We start from the raw sequence: 20263 nt of genomic DNA on the forward strand, positions 1-20263 counted from the left end.
TTCCTCTTCAAAACCGGAAGTGGTATTCTGGAAACGACAGCGCATTGATTTTCGTCCCCACAACAATAAAATAGAGACAAAACAACGATTAAAAGCAAAAAGGCGTCTCAGAATTTCATTTGGACGTCGAGGGCTTGAAAGAAACCCCGCGGGCAGCCATGCTGTCGGACGCAGGTCAGTGCTAAAGAGGCGCCGCTGCTGCTTGCTAGGTGCTAAAGTGACAGCTGACGTTGTTGGGCAGATTTAAAGAGCTGGCTAATGTGCGCGTCTTTGCTATGTTTACATACCAATTGGCCTCGTGTTTCGGTCGCTTTTTTCAGCTATTTATAACCTGAGTGAATTCTATGTTTTTGCACACGTGTTCTATGTCATAAATATTTTGTCGGCGTTAATAGAGGCCCGAGCTGCACTACACAGTCACTATTATATTGCTGTCATTGGTGTTAAGACTATCCCGGTAATGCTTCTGGTGCACGGAGAGCCAAGAAGAGGAGCTCCGGGGAGTCACCAGGGGACGGACAGACATTGCGCTCCTCAGGAAGGCAGGTCAACGTCCGGGTGAAGCGCACCAACAACCCTCCACCTGGTCAGGTAAGGTACACAATGAGTTAATATAATGACTATATCTCTGTTAAGTTTCAGTTCGCATTCATGCAAAGTAGGGTCACACAAAGGTTTCAGTTTGGTTTTTAATGTTTCCAGGTGTGCAGTTTTAGGTAAATGTTGCTTTTATTATTATACTAGAAGGTTACTTTTCAGGGGGCAGTGTTTAAGCAATTCATCAACAAAGCACTTTTTAAAGCCAGTTGACTGGCAGTGATGTAGACGTAGAAGTCTTAGTCAACATACCACAAACACACCTCATGAAGTTATGAGGATTTGCCCCTTGACCTCTGTTGAGGTTGTTGGGCCACCACTTTCTGGGTCTCTGTCGGGTTCATGCCTACCTGTTCACAGATCTTATCCACCCATAATCTTAATCTGTCTGTTTTGTCTCTGCATTCACTTAACTGCTCCTTGCAGTATGATTTTCACAAGGCCTGAAAAACCAGAGACACTCTCTATACCATCTCAAGTTGCAAAGCAATTATGCAGACCTTTTATACCTGTCACAGGTTTTGGGCATGAGATCTTCCTGTAGCATCTCAACTTATGCTACGATTCTTCTTACGGTTTTGCCGTAAGAAGACACTACTGATACTCAAAAGACAACGGAGCACAGCAGGTAGACTTTGGATCGGAGAGATGTTTTTGTCTCTAGATTCCCGTAACGCTTGCTATGACAGCTGTGTTATCCTTGCCAAAACCTTAGGTTTTGAGCTTTCATTTGATACAGTATGACAGGACCAAGGTACTTGAAATCCTTCATTATTTCTAGTCTTCTCCTGCTAACTTTAACCAAATCCCATAATTTACAGGGAGATTCCTAAGCCCCCTATATAATATGTGCACCACATTGTTCAAATTAAATTTGTGCCCATAGTCAGAATATGTATTTCTATATATATTATGTGTTCCTGAAGTCTGTCTCAAAGAAATTACTTTAAAAACCAAGGCTAGTTAGAACTGTCCAGTCAAAGCAACAAGATCCTAGGGTTGAAGCTAGGCTACGGCTTTTCCATGTAGTGTTTGTATGTTGGCCTGCATGTGGTTGTCTTGGAGTGTATGTTGCGTTAAATTGTGATTGTGAATTGGACATAGGAATGAATGTGAGTCTCATGATATTTCATTTTTCTCTTTGGATTACAGAGCAAAAGAAAAGCCACAGACACAGAGGAAGAAGATGACCAGTCTGAGAAGAAGTACAGAAAATGTGAGAAGGCCGGGTGTTCTGCCATGTACCCTGTTTGTTTTGCAAGCGCATCTGAAAGGTAACATCAGATGTCAGGTAAATCGGATAGTTACTTATATCACTTTTTACAGTTCTCAAACAGCACTTCTTGTCTCTTTTCAGATGTGCTAAAAATGGGTACACATCGCGGTGGTATCATCTGTCATGTGGGGAGCATTTTTGCAATGAGTGTTTTGATCACTACTACAGAAGGTGAGACAAATGCAGGCTGAAGATATGAACAGTGTTTCTGTAGCACTGCTTAAAACACCTCTAAGTTGTTTACAATGATTTCTGCTACATTAAGTTGAGAAGATGGATATTTTATGGTTTCCATCATCTCAGAAATTTAGTGGCACGCTTCCCTCTCTCGTTTGCAGCAATCTATTTAAAAATAAATGTTAACATACCAGGAAGGCACACAATTACAGTTACATACAGACAACATTTATAACAGCAAACTGCTCCCTGCAAAAAGAAGCATATTTAAAAGGTGTAAAAGAAAAGAAACTGCAGAACCCTCAACAAACAACTGTTCTGACTGACACGTGGTTTAAAAAGCTCAGAATTTCACATCAATCCACTGACAGTCAGATTAATGCATCATGTAAAGTGTTACAGATGTTGTACTGATTGGCTGCAGTGCTGAGTGAAAAAAATGTACCAGTGGATCTACATTCCTACTCTCTCTAATTACTGCAAGCAAAGAGAAGAAACCGATATGGATACAAGCAACGGAAATGAGTGTCTTCTGAAGAGTATCTGGGCTCTCCCTTAGAGACAGGGTGAGCAGTTTAATCATTCAGGAGCAAGTCAAGACTAGAGCAGGAACCCCTCCACATTGAAAGGAGCCACATGATGTGGTTCAGCATCTGATTGGCACATCTAGGATCTGTTTCACGCTTATCAGACTGGGAGGAGATCCCAGGAAAAATTTAGGACATGCTGGAAAAAGTATGCCCTATGGCTGGTTTGGGAATTCCTTTGTCTCCCCTCAGAAGAACTAGAAGAGGTGGCCTAGTTGAGGGAAATCTAGACGTCAATGAAACTGCTGCTGAAAGGATAATTGGATGGATTGATATTTTTCTATCTTTTTTTCCCTTCAATGTTCTTTCTAGAAGGGAGGAAACCAGTGTATAACATTTAATCTGAGTTTTTTTTTTTCTTTCCCCATATCAGTGCTGTTTGATTTTTGCCACTTGCTTTGAGTCATTAAATTATAAGCATGTATCGCTGTATACACGCAAACCTGAAACAGCCGTGGGTTCAGTGACATTACTTTTGAAATAATCTTGTCACATGTTCCTCAGACCTATTTACATTGTTTCTGCACTACCAAACTGTGAAGCTGTGAGTTACTTGTCAAAATAATTAGAATAACTTTTTTTTATTTTTTTTTGCTCCTTCACTTCAGTCACAAAGACGGCTTTGAGACCTTTGCTTCGTGGAAGAAAGTGTGGACTAGTAATGGGAAAAGTGAGCCCAGTCTTAAAGCTTTCATGGCAGATCAGCAGCTGCCATACTGGGTATGTATAAGAAGCTTTTCTGGTTCTAGATACATGTATTAACTGTTCACACATGTAGCTACGTGTCATAAATACTCTCATGTTCATTTCCTTCAGGCTCAATGCACCAAACCCGACTGCAGGAAGTGGCGCCAGCTGACCAAGGAGATCCAGCTCACTGCCTCCTTAGCAGCAGCATACCGCTGTGGGATGAAGTTCAACAACATTAAGGTAAAGAGGGAAAGATATAATCATCCATCCCCATCAAGACAAAAATCTATTTTTCTGATAAAAATCTTGCTCATTTGCCTACAGAGCGAGGAACCCGACCAGTGCTCCCAACCAGAGGACTTGGTAAGCTAGTTGTGTTTGCTAGAATCTGTTTGAGGACAGTGTGTAAACTTTACAAGTTACTGCATTTGTTTAATGCTGAGCTGTTTTATTCCTGAAGAGAGTGGCAGAGGTGACGGACAGCTGGTGGCATTCAATGCTCATTTTGCCGCCACTGTTTAAAGACAGCCCAGCCAGCCCTTTCCTCACTGCGTACTACCCCGACTGTGTGGGGATGAGTCCATCAGGTTCTTCTAGCAACATGTCTGTGGGCGAGCTGAGGGCGGATCACTGCAGAGCTGCTCAGCCTCAAAGTAAGTCTGAGTTCAGAAGAAATGCCATATTTAAGCACCTACTATTCACCATGCTATTTTTTTTACACATAATTACTGTTTTGTGTCCCCATTGGAGATCCTGATCATTATTATGTCCCTCAGTTCCAGGCTTGTGTCCATACTTCCAGCCCTTCTACCAGCCAAATGAGTGCGGAAAGGCTCTGTGTGTGCGGCCTGATATGATGGAGCTAGATGAGCTTTATGAGTTTCCAGAGTTTTCCCGCGATCCCACCATGTATCTGGCTCTGCGTAACCTTATCCTGGCCTCCTGGCACAAGAACTGTAAGGTACAACAAAGCCAAAAGTGTTAAAATCTCAAATAAGGGTGAAAAAGATCACTCAGAATCACCAATGTTTTTTTTAAATTAAATTTTATTTTAGTGTAGAAAAATATGTTGTTTAAATTCAGAGGTGTCATGAGATTTGTGTTTGTACAAATAATAAAACTCAACCAGTTTAATATGTTTAAACTAGGCAATATATAATGCGCATGCGTTCTTTTTACCTTTTCTTACAAAAAAGGAACAGAAATCTCCAAAAGAACAACAAACAAATAAAACAATTAGATTTTCTTCCTGTTTTCCTTCCTGTTTTTGAAGGAGGTGCTGACTTCAGAGAAATGTGCCCAGCACATCATTGTTCGTGGGTTGGTGCGTGTGCGCTGCGTGCAGGAGTTGGACCGAGTGCTCCATTTCATGACCAGGAAGGGTCTCATCAACACCGGTGTGCTGGCAGCAAAACAGCCTCTGCTCCCAGAAACATACTGCTCTGTGAGCATCCTCATCTACACAAGATTATTACACATCTGTAATGTCATGTGAAGTTTTTATTGTTTTTGCTAGTACTTATTTTCTTATGTCTTTTAGCACCTTGTACATTTTATGATTTTATGCAGAAAAATGTTATCATCATTGGTGCCGGGGCTTCAGGACTGGCTGCTGCACGCCAGCTGCAAAACTTTGGCACTCAGGTAAAGATCCTCATCTCGCCTGGAGTCTCGTTCCATCTCCCAATGATTGTGATCAAATAGTTAATTTTGCATAGGAAGTTTCCTGTTTGTATGAGGACCATGAAAACATTTCATTTCTCTGCTGTCTGCCAAGAAGGTTGTGTTTTTGGTAGTATTTCTGTGCACATCATTCACTCTGTAAACATGATAGCTCTAAAAGTTTTTAATGAATTCTTTATAAGGGTGTAGAGTGGAGTTATGTTAGCAATCCATTAAAATTCAACGTACTTTCACCAAAGACTTGTAACTTACAAATGATGGTTTTTGTAAGCATGGTGCGTATTGTCAACATAGAAAGTACCATATAAAGATTTAAAATATCATGTCACATCTGACCTTTGACCTCTCCTTCAATGTCAGTCAATAGATCTGAACGTCAAAGTGATAAACAAGTTATATAGAGCTATCTAAAACTATGTTTACTACCATTGTTTGTATTCACAATGTATGGGGAATGACATATGGGGTGTTTTACTGTTTACAAATGCTCAGTTCTTACTAACTGAGGGTATTATGCACACTTGGCGTAGTGTGCCAAGAAAATGTCCTCTGCTCAGAGAAATCCTGCTCACTGCATATTTTCTTTTTCGGGCCCGGTGGTTGTGTGGGGAAAATCCCAGTAGACTGAAAAACACAGACTAGCCCATCAGGCACCAACAGCCATGCCACGTTCAAAGTCCCTTAAATCACCTTTCTTATCCATTCTGATCCTTGGTTTAAACTTCAGCAGGTCGTCTTGATCATGTCTACATGCTTAATTGCATTGGGTTTTACCATGTGATTGGCTGAGTAGATATTTGCATCAATAAGCAGTTGAACAGGTGTACCTAATGAATTGTTCTGTGAGCGTATTTCACCCTGATGAGTTTTACATACTCTTCGTTTGTTTGGGCTTACAGGTGGTGGTGCTCGAGGCGAGAGACAGAATAGGTGGTCGGGTGTGGGATGATGCCTCTCTGGGTGTCACTGTGGGTCGAGGAGCTCAAATCGTTAATGGCTGTGTAAACAACCCCATTGCCCTGATGTGTGAACAGGTAAGAATGAATGTGCTGAACTTCACCTATTTCTGATAAATCTTAAGTCAGAGCTTTGCAAAAGTTTCAGTTTTAATGCCAAAATATTTTTAAACCCCTATTCCTTTTTGTAATGAATACAGAAATGCAGCTTCAGTGTTGCATTATTGAAAGGACAGGTTACAGGACACTTTGGGACTCTCCAAGTTCATACTCTTAGAAGTTAATATTTTGAGACTGTGCCACCTGTGTTCAGTCTTCTTTACCTGCCATGGTGAACCTAGGGTTGAGATATGCTGATCATAGTTTTGTTTGTTTTGTTGTATATATTTTAAGTTTACCTGGACGTCCTTTTTACAGACTTGTCCATGCTCACAGTACATAGACATGCATTGTTTTTTTTTTTTTTAAATGCATATTAAATTTGATAAATAAAAAAAACACTACTATTAGGTACCCTTTTGTGACTTCTCTCCTGTAGTTGGACATCAAGATGCACAAGCTCGGAGAGCGATGTGACCTCTTTCAGGAGGGAGGGCAGGTCACTGACCCTGCCATCGACAAGCGCATGGACTTCCACTTTAATGCCATCCTGGATGTGGTGTCAGAATGGAGGAAGGACAAGTCGCAGAACCAGGACACACCACTGGGAGGTGCTGTCATCATGTGTTTCACTGAAGCTCCTTTTGCTTAATTCTTTTTGATGAGAATTCCCAATGAGAGAAGAAAAGTCTCACAAAGCTACTCTTGCCTCATCACGTTTGGGTCATAATCTTAGAAAATATTTCTTAGTGTTTGCACTTATCAGCCAATAATTACGCTGCAGTCAGGACTTTGAACTCTGTGTATAAAATACTGATGTCATGGCTGTTTTATTAAGAAGTAGTTCTAAAATCATAGTCTGTTTATAAAAGATGACCATAACTACTATGACACTTGTGAGTGAGGTCCAGCTGCTCGCCCTAAAACACACCCTGCTTTTTTGTCAGTTTGATTTTAATAGGAACCATAATTTATTAAATGAATATTGTGTCAAATAAGCCTAGAAACTAGCAAATAAGATCATAAAATCATCAGAGAAGTGTTTGCTAAGATCACAGATCAACCGACTTGTAGGATCATATTTCCTAAGACTTCTTCTGTGCAAGTCCTTTTTTAAACTAAATGAGTCGCCCCCTGCTGGCCAATACAATGCATGGTTAACTTTCACATTGGCTTCATGTTTCAGATGATCTTTCATATTCTGGAGGAGTGCTCCTCAGCAAAGCTCCTGTACAGAAACAGGAAATATTTGTGTCTGTGGCATTTTCTCGTTACAGAAAAAGTCCAAGAAGTTAAGAAGAACTTTCTCCAGGAGTCTGGGATGCAATTCAGTGAGCTGGAGGAGAAGGTGCTTCAGTTTCACCTCAGCAACCTGGAGTTTGCCTGTGGAAGCACATTAGACCAGGTCTGGAAACTAAACTTAAAAAGAGCTTTTCAGATTTATTTTGTTGTAATTTTTTTATGAGTTTAACAGAAAGGTCAGGCTGGGGGTTTATTATGATGAAAACTGTAACTTCCCACATCGGAAATTATTCACGCTCTGAGATGACTAATAAGAATTAGTCTGTTTGAGGTGTGAGGTTTGTTTTTTATTTTTAGTGGAAAGTCTTTCAGTGTTTCTGATCCCTTAAGAAAGAAATTTTAAGGTGAATGTAGTCGAACATATTGTGTTTTTTATTTGTGAGGATTTATGTAAATTGTATTAGATTATAGCACTGGGACTGAAAGTGAATTTTTTTTCTGGCTGTTTCTGTAGGTATCGGCAAGATCCTGGGACCACAATGAATTTTTTGCCCAATTCTCAGGAGACCACACTTTACTTACCAAGGGCTACTCTGTTTTACTCTACAAACTGGCCGAGGGCCTCGACATCCACACAAAGTGTCCGGTCTGTATTCCAGTTTTTTAAACTCTATAGCTTACCTTGAATCCACCTGTATTACATTCTTGAAGTCTTATGCTTATTAGATAAAAGTTTACTTTTTAAAAATTGTAGGTTCAGGCCATTGATTACTCAGGTGACGTTGTCAAAGTTACCTCCTCTGATGGGTCGCAGTGGACAGCACAGAAGGTAAAAACATCTTTGCTGTGATACTGTACAGTTTCTGTTATCTAAATACAGAATCTTATGATCTCAGTTAATCTTTTAGTTACTCTAACAGCCTAATGTCATCTTTCAGGTCCTTGTTACAGTTCCTTTGACTTTGCTTCAGAGGAACCTGATTCAATTCAACCCTCCACTTCCTGAAAGGAAATTGAAGGCGATCCACAGTCTGGGGGCGGGTATAATAGAAAAGGTCATTAAAGTTCAACTAACCTGTGCTGCAGTAGAATAAAAAGGATGATTAAGTTGCTTCCCGGTAGTTGCTCATATTTACTCTTTGTTCTGTGTGCAGATCTCGCTTCAGTTCCCGTACAGATTCTGGGACAAAAAAATCCAAGGAGCAGACTACTTCGGTCACATCCCACCAGGTCTTGAAAAGAGAGGCATGTTCAGTGTCTTCTATGACCTGGATCCACAGGTGTGTTTTTGTTCTTGTGTTGAGCGGTTTGGAGACAAGGTTAGAGAGGCAAAGCTAAGGTGGTTTGGACATGTGCAGATGAAGGAGAGTGAATGTATTGGACAAAGATGGTGAAGATGGAGATGACAGGCAGGAGGAAAGGATGAAGAGTAAAGAAACGGTTCGTGTATGCAGTGAAGGAGGACATGCAAAGCGTAGGCGCAATAGAAGAGGATGCTAGAAATGGGGTAGGATGGTGGCAGATGATCGACAAATCAGAGAAACAGCCAAACGAATAAGAAGTTTATCCACGTGGCCCAAAGTTAGAGCCGCTGGTGTTAGGCTGCAAAATTGTATTTATATTTAAATTGGCAAATGTTGTAGAAAAAGATGGAGGAGATTAATACAGAATCTAATGGTTTAAATGTGTGTTTGTGTAGAGGAAGCAGGCTGTGCTGATGTCTATTATCAGTGGTGACGCTGTTTCTTCTGTGCGGGACATGGAGGACAAAGAGGTGGTCGATGAGTGCATGAGGGTACTGCGGGAACTTTTCAAAGAGCAGGTAATCCTCCTACTTCTCCTAAAATCTTTCAGGAGTTATACTTAGAAGTTTGAGAATAATAAAGAAATAATAGGAGTATTTAAAAAAAAACAAAAAAAACAACAACCAAAAATCATATTTTTGAAATGAGAGAGAACTCCGTCTGAAATTTGTTATATGATATTACCAGAAACCTTCCAAGAAAGTTAATTTGGATTCAATGTGTTATACCTGGGGAAACATCACATTGAAGTAAGATCCTCTGTCAGAGATTAAAATATTTAAGGACTCCAAACATCCATCAATCAATATTCATAGACTCATTGTGTCAGATATTTACACAAAACAACTGAACAACTTACCTTTTGATATTTATTCTTTTTATTTTTTTTAAGATACAGGAATAAAAAAAAAAAAAAAAAATTTTTTAATGGCTCTACCTACAGCCATTAAAATATATTTTGGACAATGCTGACTTGAAATTTTGTATATCTCCTAATCAGAAGTGTATTATTTTCCCCTGGATTCCTGTTTTTTCATTTTTTTTTTATTTTTTTATTGTATTTATTTTTTTAGTTCCCAATGCTCTCATTTAAGTTCAGATTTATATATGCATGTATTTAGGAGGTTCCTGAGCCAATGAATTTCTTCATCACTCATTGGAGCAAAGACATCTGGTCCCAGATGTCCTACAGCTTTGTGAAGACAGGGGGCAGCGGAGAGGCCTACGACGTTCTCGCTGAAGACGTGCAGGGAAAGGTGTTCTTTGCTGGCGAGGTAACATTTTTCTAATTTTTACCAAATGAGTCCAGAAACGTCAGGTTTTATGAAGTGCTACTGAGGCATTTATTTCATTTCTATTGTACATAAATGTGTTTTGCATTAACACGATCCTGCTGTGGCTGTATGTATCACACTAACTTTGCATTCTTAATCTTTGTTGTAGAAATTGAGTCGCACAAGGCCTGTAATAGTGAGCCGCCTCATGTTTCAGTTATTTTTACAGGAATCATTTTAAATATTCGTTTTAGAGTCTGACTGAATGTTGACAGAAGTCATCCACCTTGAGGTTGACGGTCTGGAAACTCAGCTCCAAACATCATTAAGCAGCCTTTTGTGTTACTGCTTGTTTCCCTAAATCTCTTCTACAAAGGCAAGAGTGCAAAATTTATGTGAGCCACAGACATTCTACATTTAATCACACTATCTCTGGCATCTCTTTTTCAATCCAGCAGGTTGAGATATGATATTCGAGTCTTCTGTAGATGATGTCCAACAAAGATTTCTATTCAAAGATAACTTTTCTGATGTTCTAGAGCTGTTTAACACTAAAACAGACCTAAGTGGATAAGGATGAATTTGCTTATGTTTTGTCACTTAGAGAATCTAAATTCATTTGGTCAGTGCTTTGATGTCTTTCCCCTGTAACAGGTCTATCAAATTTTATCAGTATTTTCATAGCTACTGAGATTTTCCCACACAACCATGTATATGGTTTATGGAGAATGCAATTCTCTGAGCAAAAATGTCATATTGAGGTCAGAGGAAAATGGCCAGACTGCTTTGAGCTGATACTAAGGTAACAGTAACTCCAATAACCACCCAATTGTACTGAAGCTAAGCAGAAGAGCATCTTTGAATGCAAAACATGCCAAACCTTGAAGCAGATGGGCTACAGCAGCAGAAGACCACACAGGAACAGGAAACTGAAGCTACAATTCTCATAGGCTCACCAAAACTAGACAACAAAAAGTTGGAATTGTGTTGTCTGGTCTGATAAGTCTCTATTTCTGCTGTGACACTTGGATGGAAGGGTCAGAATTTGCGATCGATAACATGAAAGCATGGATCCATTCTGCTTTGTATCACAGGTACAAGCTGCTGGTATAAGAAGGTACGGGTGTTTCCTGGACCTCCTGATTATTATTTATATTCTATAGCCTATCTAACCTCTCTGAAGACCAAAAGGAGGTCCAACACAGTATTAAGAAGATGTAGCTAACAAAGTGGCCATGAGTGTATATGGGTATTTTTAAACTAGCCCTCTGTGTCTGTGAAATGTGCTTTTAATGCATTTTGTCCCTTATATCAGGCAACCAACAGACACTTTCCTCAGACTGTGACGGGAGCCTACCTCAGTGGCGTCAGAGAGGCCAGCAAGATGGCCGCTATGTAACCTGTCACTCCCAGAGCACTCATAAACACCAGCACGGACTCACGGGTTGCACCGAACAACAGACCATTAATAAAGTCGGACTGTGTTGTCTCACTTGCTCCACTTGAAACACTGTTTTGCTGTACTGTTATGTATCTGATCAGCAAAGTGTCGTGAATGATTTTTTCATTAGCGGGGTTAGCCAGGGCCTGGCTCTACATATCTAACAAGTGCTTTTTATTTATATCAAAATCCAACAGGTAACATGTTGGTGACAAGATGCAAAAAAAAGAAAAAGAAAATTATGAGGAAGTCTCCATAGCCCCTAAGTAGCTCTGCCTAACTCTGCTGTGCTGGAAAGGAGGATGGTATTTTGTTTTAATGATATTTGTTTTTAGCAATGCATGAAACATTGGAAAATCTGAGTGATCTGATCATAAATTTAACCGAATATAATTTAACCTCCAATCATCAGGTTTTAAGTGATTATAGGATATATATGTAACATGTCTTCTTTGAGAATTACCAATGTTTTCTACAACTGTAGTGATTTGACTCGTTCTATTTGTGAGTCACGTGTTGCTATAAATGGTGAAGTTGAATGGATGAAAGGATATATATATATGTAATACAAGTACCTCTACAGGAGCTCTTTATTTAAATCAACAGCAGCAAAATGAAAAAAAAATCACCTGTGAAAAATTGAATGACCCTTTGAGCTAAGGTTGATCACCTGGTTGTCCCCATATTTTCTCAGGGATGCGTTCAGGACACTTTTCACCCATCAAACTAAACCGAATGAGTCATAGAGTAAAATTATAAGAACTGACAGTTATAAAGGCAGTTTTTGTGAAGAAAAACCGCAACTAACCAAAGTATTAAAACTCCACACTGCTCTTGTATTTATTCTTGAACAGTTAATTTCCTGAGGATTGTTGAGCAGCACAGACTCTTCTCACTTTTTTTTGATTAATATTGACTGATTTGTCATTAGGTTCATATCATTGTCTAGATCAGCACATTTACAGCATGTGGTCATGTCCTGTTTGTCATTATAGTGCTCTAGTATTTATCTTGTATGTGTGTAATAAACTGAGCTACCAACTGCCACAGTAATCACGTTTACTCGTGGATAATTTTTTTTTTCCTGCTTAAGTCATACTAAGATCAGAATCGTACAGAAACGACACAAATGTTTTGGGTTCCTCCTCATTGCTTTATATTTTGCTTCCAAGGAGACAGACTTTCTTCCAAGCTTTTAAAGGTGTTGAGTAGTAGTTCTCCAGGCTTTAAAATTTTTTTCTTTGGGCATTGGCTGCTTGTTTCACTTTTTTCAGTCCCTATATTTGTCCATTTTCAGAGGAATGTTTTGTTTATTGAACCACTAAATAATCTGAACAATTATGAATTATTCTTCATATTAATTTTACATTAATAAAAAATAACTACGTTTATTTTGAGCAAACATCGAGTAGTCTTACTGCTCCTTAAAAGGTTAGTCGACTATGTCCCAAAAAAGTAAGTAATATTAAATAAATAAATAAATAATATTTTATTAATAGTAAAAAATAAAAAATGACGGAATGAAGACTGAATTTCTCTCACAGATGTTTTCTTTTTATTTCAAATCCAGAATTCCTTCTGCGCCATGTCTGACTCTGGTTTAGATTAGTTGCTAGGTTTTGTTGCGAGGCAACCGTGGAGCCAGTAGACCAATGACGTTAATAAGCGTCATCAATGCGAGCCCAAGTGCTTTCCCTCCCCAAACTAAAGCGGAAGTAAACAAATCAAACATGAACTGTGACCGTATTACACCCGTTATTGCAAAATCTGCTTGTTAAACTGTAGCTTTAGATTGCGGGTCGGTTCTGTTAATATCGGCTCATAAATACATCCTAGAGGCAGCTGAAACAAACCGCCACCTTCAACCCACAGCAAAAATCGAGTAACAGTAAAATCAAGTTGGCGCGTTTTTACTGCGGATGAAGAGCAATATTTGCTTACACTGACCAACATAATGGACTGTAGCACCGCTGACCTGCACGCTAACGTGGCACACGACTCTGCAGGTAGCCGGATGCTGTTCTTAATTTTACCTGAAGAGGCAAACATGTTATTGAACTGCGCAGCTAACTGCTAACTTAGCTTATAACTTCGTGGTAATGCACCCACGCCACTGCTGATAGCTTGATTTAAAAGCGTTAATCATGAAAAAGTTTAACCTGATTTAATTCAGTAATAATTTTTTTAACGGTGTGTATGGTTTGATCAGAGATTTTTGCAAAACATCACTTTTGCACACAAGACGTACTTCTGGTATTAATGATAAACTGTGATGGATAATGGAAACTTAGCTAAACACTACACTCTTCTCCTCATACTATAGTTATTGCACGTGTAACTAGACCACATTCACGTGTACGTTTTGCTTTTGACTTTGGAGATTTTAAATTCATATAAGAAAATATGTGCCTTTATAGTAATACATAATTAAATCCCCAATATTTGATCAATGATAAGTCTAGCTAAGATTAGCTCAGTGTGGACCAGATACATCATTGAGTGGCTGTATATTCATAGGTTATTATCAGGAATGTATTCAAAGGGAAAGAAAGGACAGAATACTAGAGATGCTAGGCATCAGAAAAAGATGGCAAGGGAAAGCTCAAAGTGAGTTTTGTATGCAACTCGACACTACGGATGGAGAAAATAGGCCGGGGTGAGTAGTAAGGAGTAACTGAGGGCATCTATGAAGAGAATGAAGGGTGGGGAGAGATGAAGACATGACATACCTATGGAAGTATGGAGAAGTCTAGGAGAGAATGTCTTTGGAATCAGAATACTTTATTAATCCCCAAGGAAATTATGTGGGTTACAGTTGCTCCAAGACAGTAACAGTAACAGACTAAACTATTTAAATAATACAATATGTTACAGAGTTTACAAACTTATGAAGTAGCGCTAATATATACAAATTGCGCCCATCACATCACATACACATCACAGATTTTACAGAGGTGATTATAAATATCAAGAATATTGACAAAGAATTTTACAGAGGTGGAATATATATGATTCACATTTAACTCTGTGAATTTTGTAATTTGCTATTTTACTGTAGAGCATGTGCAAAAAAGGGTGTAACTATTATTGCAGTGTTTACAGTGTATTAGGTGGAGGAGTTGTACAGGGAGATGGCCACCACTGGAATGATTTCCTGTGTTGTTCAGTGGTGCTTTTTGGTAATCTCAGTCTCTCACTGAACGTGCTCCTGTGACTACTTGGAGAGTAAGAGGATGCCTGAGGGATGGAAAAGACAGACTGGTACTGATTTTCAAGAATAAGGGAAATGTTCAGTGCTGTAGTAACTACAGAGGGATAGAGTTGATGAGTCATTGTTGAAGCTAGGCTGAGAAGAGAAGTTATGAGGTGACGATCTGTGAGGAGCAGTACGATTTCTTTCTGAAAAATAATACTACAAACGTGATGTTTTGAGAGTGTTGATGGAGAAGAATATAGAAGGTTTGATGGAGGTGCAGGACATGATGATGGTCATGGTGAGTACAGTGAGATAGTAGTGTAATGGGTGGAGGTGTGATTACATTGGGGACTGAGCTGACAATATTAAGATTGTAATGGGGACTAACCAGAATGGATAAGATTAGAAATGAGTACATCAGAGGGGCAGCTCAGGTTGAGCTGTTTGGAGGCAACGCTAGAGAGACAAGGCTGAGATGGTTTGGACATGTGCAGAGGGATATATGTGGATGGATATATTGGAGGAGTTGGTATGACAGAGGAGATTGCTAAGAAAAGGTTGAGATTGAGGTAGATGATCTGCTGTGAAAAGGGAGCAGCTAGAAGAAGAAAATGATGATGTACTCAGCGTATGATAAGAAAGGGATGTACTGAGCCAATGCATGATAAATGGATATTGCTAAATAAGTTGTCATTTCACAATCATACTGCACCATATGACATACAGTATGATATGGTGCAACTGTGGCACCAATCAAGAAAGTTAAAGATCAACATTGGATTTTTGTATAGAAAGAAACGCTGTTTCTCATCCACTGGGTGTAGCATCGTAGCAGTCTGCAGATTTATATTTTATTTTTATTGTGACATTGTTTATATGAATGATTCTGCATCCAATTTGAAGCCTCTTGAGCCTTGGTATTATTGTGCGCTGGGTTTTTTGCAACTACCTTTGAACATCCTGTTTTATTTATGAACATGTATATTGCGTTCTTCTCTGTCTGTCTAAAGTCTTGTATTTTTTTGTCTTTGTTGAAAAAAAGATCTTGATCTGAGATGACCTGTTCAAATAAAGGAATTAATCGTAATAATAATCAGTCTGTCAAATGAAGGTGAATGCAATAAGAAATCATCATATGAATGCTGTTTTTTTTATTAAATCACAAATATGATTTGATTTTTGAAAAGATTTCATATTAAGTAGCTTATCCTTTTTTCTAAAGTAACATTAACTACATTATTACATTTGCTGTACCAAAAATACTGATATTTATCCGACTGTGTGTCTGACTAATCAGATGGGAGCTCCAGCAGTGATGAGGACTTAGTGCCTCTATCAAAGCTGCTGATGAGGCAACAGAGTGATGAGAAGGAGTCATGCGACAATACCCGCAGCTTATCCTCCAACTCCAACAATAAATCAAAAAAGGACAAAGGTGATGATAATACCAGCTGTTTTATCAGTAAAAGTGTTTACACTAAATATTTCTCCAACCAATTATTTGGTTAAATTTTGCATGTTTATATCTTCTCTCACAGGTTCAGATGGCTCCTCGGATGATGAGCCGCTAGTAAAGATGAAGACAAGCCTTGCACCACCTAAGAAACAAGAGAAAAAGGAAAACACACCACCCAAATCTAACAGCACAAATAACAAGAACACAGGTGACCCCATGCTTTTTTCATTGTTTGTTCTTCTGACTTGTGTATAGAGTGAATGGCTTCACATTTTTGCTTTCTGTGTTTAAATACAGACGAAGACTCTGACAATGAGCCTTTGATAAAAATTGCCAAAATTTCCTTGAAAGCTGTGAAAAAACCTCCCTCAGTTCCAACCAAAAAAGCTGCTGGTAGAAAGAAGAAAGGTGAGATGACTTTCTCTCCAGTGGACTGGGGTATCGTCAGACATCTGCTATATCAGATACTTACTTTGGGATTCCTTTTCTTACACAGAGTCACTGGGCAAGGACGACAGCTCCGATGATGAGCCTTTGAGTCAAGTTGCCAAGAAACCTCGGTCACGGCACGAGAGAAGAGCAGCTGCTGAAAAAGCAAACCCGGTTACCAAATCCAAAAGAAATGCTGCAAAGAAAAAGGGTTGGTTTGAAAGTTTGAGCTCAACTAAAATGAAAAAATCCCACAAGACCTTTATTGAGTGTAGCGGCGGCACTCCGTCCCTATTTCACTCTTCTGTATCGCCGTTAGGAGTCAGTCCGGCAACATGCATTGAAACGCGAGCAAGTCCAAGTATCCTTCTTGCAAACAATATGTTTATTGACACTTTTAGTTTACATGGCAAGACTCGGTCAAAAAACTGTGTCGCTTCCAGCTTATCCAACTCCTCAACTACGTAACTACAGTGCGCCGGAAGCCCAAAATACTAAAAAGCACTTTAGAATGTTGCACTTCTCTATTCTATACATTTAACAAACAGTATTTTAAAATCAACTAGAATTATACTCTTAACATCAAACATATATATTTGTCCTCTAATCATTTTACCAGTACCAATAAAATTAACCTTTAATTGGCTCTTACATTGAGTTCAAATAACTTGTTGCTGTTTCGTTTAGTTAAATATACTGAGACGTCCACTGACAGCTCAGATGATGAGCCACTGGCGGCGATAAAGAGGAAGTCATCGAAACATAGAGGTAGGCAAAGTCTTCAGTAGGCTGATTGATTTTAAGCAGGTTTTAACTACAGGTAGTTTCGTTCTTAGCCTCTTAAATTTTAAAACAGCGCTTCTTTTGCAGACAGCACCTCAGATGATGATGTGCCCCTTGTGGACCTCGTTGCCAAGAAAAGGAGGCCAGTGAAGAAAAGCCCAAAGAAGAGCACCGTAACACGAGGGCGAGCATCAAACAAGAGAAAAGGTACTCTCACAGCACTGATGACTTGAACAAAACAAAGAAAAGTTTAAAACATTTTCAATCTTTGTTTTAGCAGAAGTCAGTGATGATAGCTCAGATGAAGAACCGTTGATTAATCTTGTGAAAAAACCTCGTGCTATCAAAAAACCCAAAACAAAGGCTCCCACTCCGAGGAAGAAGAGCACACCTTCTAGGAGTCCAAGAAAGAAGCCAGGTAAAGACTGACCACACCACTCTGAGATGTCACATTTATAACTTAGAAGTTTGAGTCATTACGTTGAAATCTTCAGCTTTTGATTTGATATACTGTACCTTTATTAGTCCCACAAGGGGAAATTTCATAAGGCTGCCGCAATGGCGGCGCCATCTTACCCTCCGACCATACATACATGACACAAAACATCACATGGGGAAGACAGGTCAGAGAGGTATAACAATGGAAAATGCACCACATGAGGAAAGATAAGGAGAAAAAAATAACTGAGCTCCAACAGGGAGATCAGTTTGAGAACAGAAAAAAACACCTCTGCACATAGCACATGAAAAAAAACCTCTTAATACACCAAAGAAACACATGACAAGCAACAGGGGTGGGTAAAGGGTGAGAGACAGCCGATTTAGACAGCACATCCAGGCCTGCGTGTGCTGGTCTCCTTGATCCACCGTCAGCATCGGAAGGGAATAAGCGTCGAAGGCGTTTGGAAAGGGAGGGGGGATGAGTGTGTGCATATCAGTGTATATGTATGTGTGTGCCTGTCCAGAGTTCAGCTGGGACAGTGTCTTTCGCCCTGCTAGGCCAAGTAAACAGTCTTCCAGCCAACCCAGGTGGCCTTGCATGGAATGGGAAGGAACAGTCTAAACACAGTCGTTATCAGGGTGTTTTTTGTTCGGCTCCAGCCTTGACCGCAGCTGGCACCGAGAGGGTATCCGCATGAAGTGATGAAGTAGATAATGTAAAAAAAATATAAAATATGTAGATCAACAAAAGGCTTTGTTGATCCGTTTGGTGTAGTAACAAACATATGTCTTACAAGCTTCTGAAATATTAAACAATTTGTCACAATTGTTTAATTGGCTTCCTTAATCGGCTGAATATTCGATTTTGAGCTCACATTTTTCACTCTACAGGCATCAGTTTATCAATAAACAAGGAGGACAATTTGTCAACTTTGAATATTAATTTTCTCAAAGCCGTCTGGAGACTGTCTGGAGTCTACTACATAAATTACACAAGTAGACCACACCTAGGAATGTGCTAAAGTCTTAGCCATGGTAACTGACACAAGTGTAAGCATTAGCCATTTGGAGTTATCAGTCTGATTGGTGCATTTTAATGTCTTCCCTGTCTGCTGTGCCTCTGATTGGTGGATAATTCTGATGTGATTTCACAGGAAATGGTTTCTAGTTAACCCGTCAACCTACCAGCGTTTTAGCAGCGAGCACAATCCCATCAGAAATTGAATTAATTATGTTTGTTTTTCACACAACTTCAAATGACACTTGTCTATGAATGCTGCTTCTCTCATGTATTCATGTTGACTTTAAATTAATATTGCTTCTGATTCATCAGGTAACAGTGCAGATGACAAGCCATTGAAGGCAGCTAAGCATCCACAAGTGACCAAAACCCTGACAATCCTACTAGAGAGGTGTGATGCTGGACACGCTGGGGCAGCAGGAAGCCTAAAGAAAGCCAGCAAAGGTACAAACTGCATACCAACTCATTACTAATGCTACAGTAAAATGAAAGTAAATAACACAGTTTTCTTATTCATGAAAGGAGAAAAACATGTTGCTGAAAAACCAGAGGAGGAGGACTCGGCCGGTTCAGAAGAATCTTCAGAAGAAGAATAAGTAAATGAAACAAATTTCTCAAAGCGTTGTGAAACATAACGGTCACAGTTAGTGTTCATGTAAAATTCTTCACTGTGCTTTATCTCACTATTTGTTAATTTATGCCCATTACATTTTTACTCCAGATTTTAGGTGTGGGACCAAATTTTGTGGGTTCCTTAAAGATTTTATGCACTGTCTTTGATGCTTTGTTTTTTAATGTTACGTGCCAATTGTTTGCAATTTTTGATTCCTATGAGTTTAATTTTGTTTTTATTGTTTAAAAAAGAAGAAAACAGTGTAGCTCTCATTGCTGTAAGTTACATTTCACCTTTCAGGCATTTTAGCTTTAAGTACACCCTCAGCATGCAGCTATAAAATTTGTTGTGTTGGAATTAAAGTCCTTTCACAAAGAAATTCACATAAGAGTAAGTCACATTTCTTCAGCTTTCAGTGATTCTTTTTTTGTCATTGTTTGTCATGTTAATAACCCAAATCACAAAGGACGCCTTTAGATTTGTCCATCACAGACATTGGTTTGTATGCATGGTAATTACAAAAACACCACTTTTTTCTTAGTGATTCTACATTTCAATTTGTCCTAATGAGGTCACCCAGTACAGCTTTCTGTATAGGTCTTACATATAGAGCTGGCATTATTCATTAACCTTTTTTAATTGTATTTTCTTGGCTAACTTGTCCTGTTAGAATGTGCTACCTTCAAAAAGTAGAGCTGCAACTAAGTAATTAGTGTTTTGTTTTTAGTGTTTGTTTCAGTGTTTTGAATACTTTCGAAAACCTGGTTTAAAAAAAAAAGGGTTACTACAGTTACACAATTTTCTTTTTCCATAAGACTGTTATAGGGTCTGCAACTAGTTAGCTTTATTATTAATTTAAAATGTCTTTATAACAAAAAATGAATAATAAACACTGAAAAAGATTTTATAAAATTTCCTAAAATAATAAATAAATGGTCAAATTGCTTGTACATAATTTCTTCACATTTTAAAAGGTGCAATTAGATCATTTCTTGCCA

At 38.9% G+C, this 20263-nt stretch overlaps 2 protein-coding genes across 5 annotated transcripts; both read left to right on the forward strand.

The window, feature by feature from the left end:
* The first annotated feature begins 22 nt into the window (after window positions 1-22).
* Window positions 23-12379, forward strand: LOC120726611 (lysine-specific histone demethylase 1B). 2 transcript variants are annotated; one of them, XM_040020321.1, is made up of 21 exons: window positions 25-174; window positions 449-591; window positions 1750-1871; window positions 1955-2044; window positions 3246-3357; window positions 3454-3567; window positions 3652-3690; window positions 3788-3980; window positions 4104-4288; window positions 4601-4771; window positions 4897-4971; window positions 5910-6044; window positions 6505-6676; window positions 7343-7470; window positions 7822-7953; window positions 8062-8136; window positions 8246-8362; window positions 8462-8587; window positions 9007-9129; window positions 9733-9885; window positions 11201-12379. In XM_040020321.1, exons 1-21 carry the CDS (start codon window positions 159-161, stop codon window positions 11282-11284), a joined length of 2505 nt encoding a protein of 834 aa, XP_039876255.1. In that variant the 5' UTR covers window positions 25-158; the 3' UTR covers window positions 11285-12379. The 2 variants fall into 2 exon arrangements, 1 of the variants encoding a protein (XP_039876255.1); XR_005694346.1 differs by lacking the exons at window positions 9733-9885; window positions 11201-12379 and adding an exon at window positions 8666-8814 and having other exon boundaries at window positions 23-174; window positions 9007-9123.
* Window positions 12380-12920: 541 nt separating this feature from the next.
* LOC120726614 (nucleolar protein dao-5-like) lies at window positions 12921-20036 on the forward strand. 3 transcript variants are annotated; one of them, XM_040020326.1, is made up of 11 exons: window positions 12921-13332; window positions 15565-15633; window positions 15820-15957; window positions 16061-16186; window positions 16276-16386; window positions 16475-16618; window positions 17095-17175; window positions 17278-17397; window positions 17468-17608; window positions 18965-19096; window positions 19175-20036. In XM_040020326.1, exons 3-11 carry the CDS (start codon window positions 15870-15872, stop codon window positions 19246-19248), a joined length of 1017 nt encoding a protein of 338 aa, XP_039876260.1. In that variant the 5' UTR covers window positions 12921-13332; window positions 15565-15633; window positions 15820-15869; the 3' UTR covers window positions 19249-20036. The 3 variants fall into 3 exon arrangements, with proteins under 3 accessions (XP_039876260.1, XP_039876258.1, XP_039876259.1); XM_040020324.1 differs by lacking the exon at window positions 15565-15633 and having other exon boundaries at window positions 12922-13332; XM_040020325.1 differs by lacking the exon at window positions 15565-15633 and having other exon boundaries at window positions 12926-13332; window positions 17471-17608.
* Window positions 20037-20263: the final 227 nt, after the last annotated feature.

The sequence above is a fragment of the Simochromis diagramma genome, unplaced genomic scaffold (genome assembly GCF_900408965.1).
Source record: "Simochromis diagramma unplaced genomic scaffold, fSimDia1.1 OVJJ01000753.1, whole genome shotgun sequence".
Classification (NCBI taxonomy): Eukaryota; Metazoa; Chordata; class Actinopteri; order Cichliformes; family Cichlidae; genus Simochromis; species Simochromis diagramma.

What these genes read in the sequence shown, in the direction of transcription:
- LOC120726611 (XM_040020321.1), top strand. An exon ending in TGAAGTTCAACAACATTAAG is followed by an intron (nt 3,568 to 3,651) that starts GTAAAGAGGGAA and finishes ATTTGCCTACAG; the next exon opens with AGCGAGGAACCCGACCAGTG. An exon ending in TGCAAAACTTTGGCACTCAG is followed by an intron (nt 4,972 to 5,909) that starts GTAAAGATCCTC and finishes TTGGGCTTACAG; the next exon opens with GTGGTGGTGCTCGAGGCGAG.
- LOC120726614 (XM_040020324.1), top strand. Translation starts at nt 13,281, where the DNA reads ATGGACTGTAGCACCGCTGACCTGCACGCTAACGTGGCACACGACTCT. An exon ending in TGCTGGTAGAAAGAAGAAAG is followed by an intron (nt 16,387 to 16,474) that starts GTGAGATGACTT and finishes TTTCTTACACAG; the next exon opens with AGTCACTGGGCAAGGACGAC. An exon ending in GAAGTCATCGAAACATAGAG is followed by an intron (nt 17,176 to 17,277) that starts GTAGGCAAAGTC and finishes CTTCTTTTGCAG; the next exon opens with ACAGCACCTCAGATGATGAT.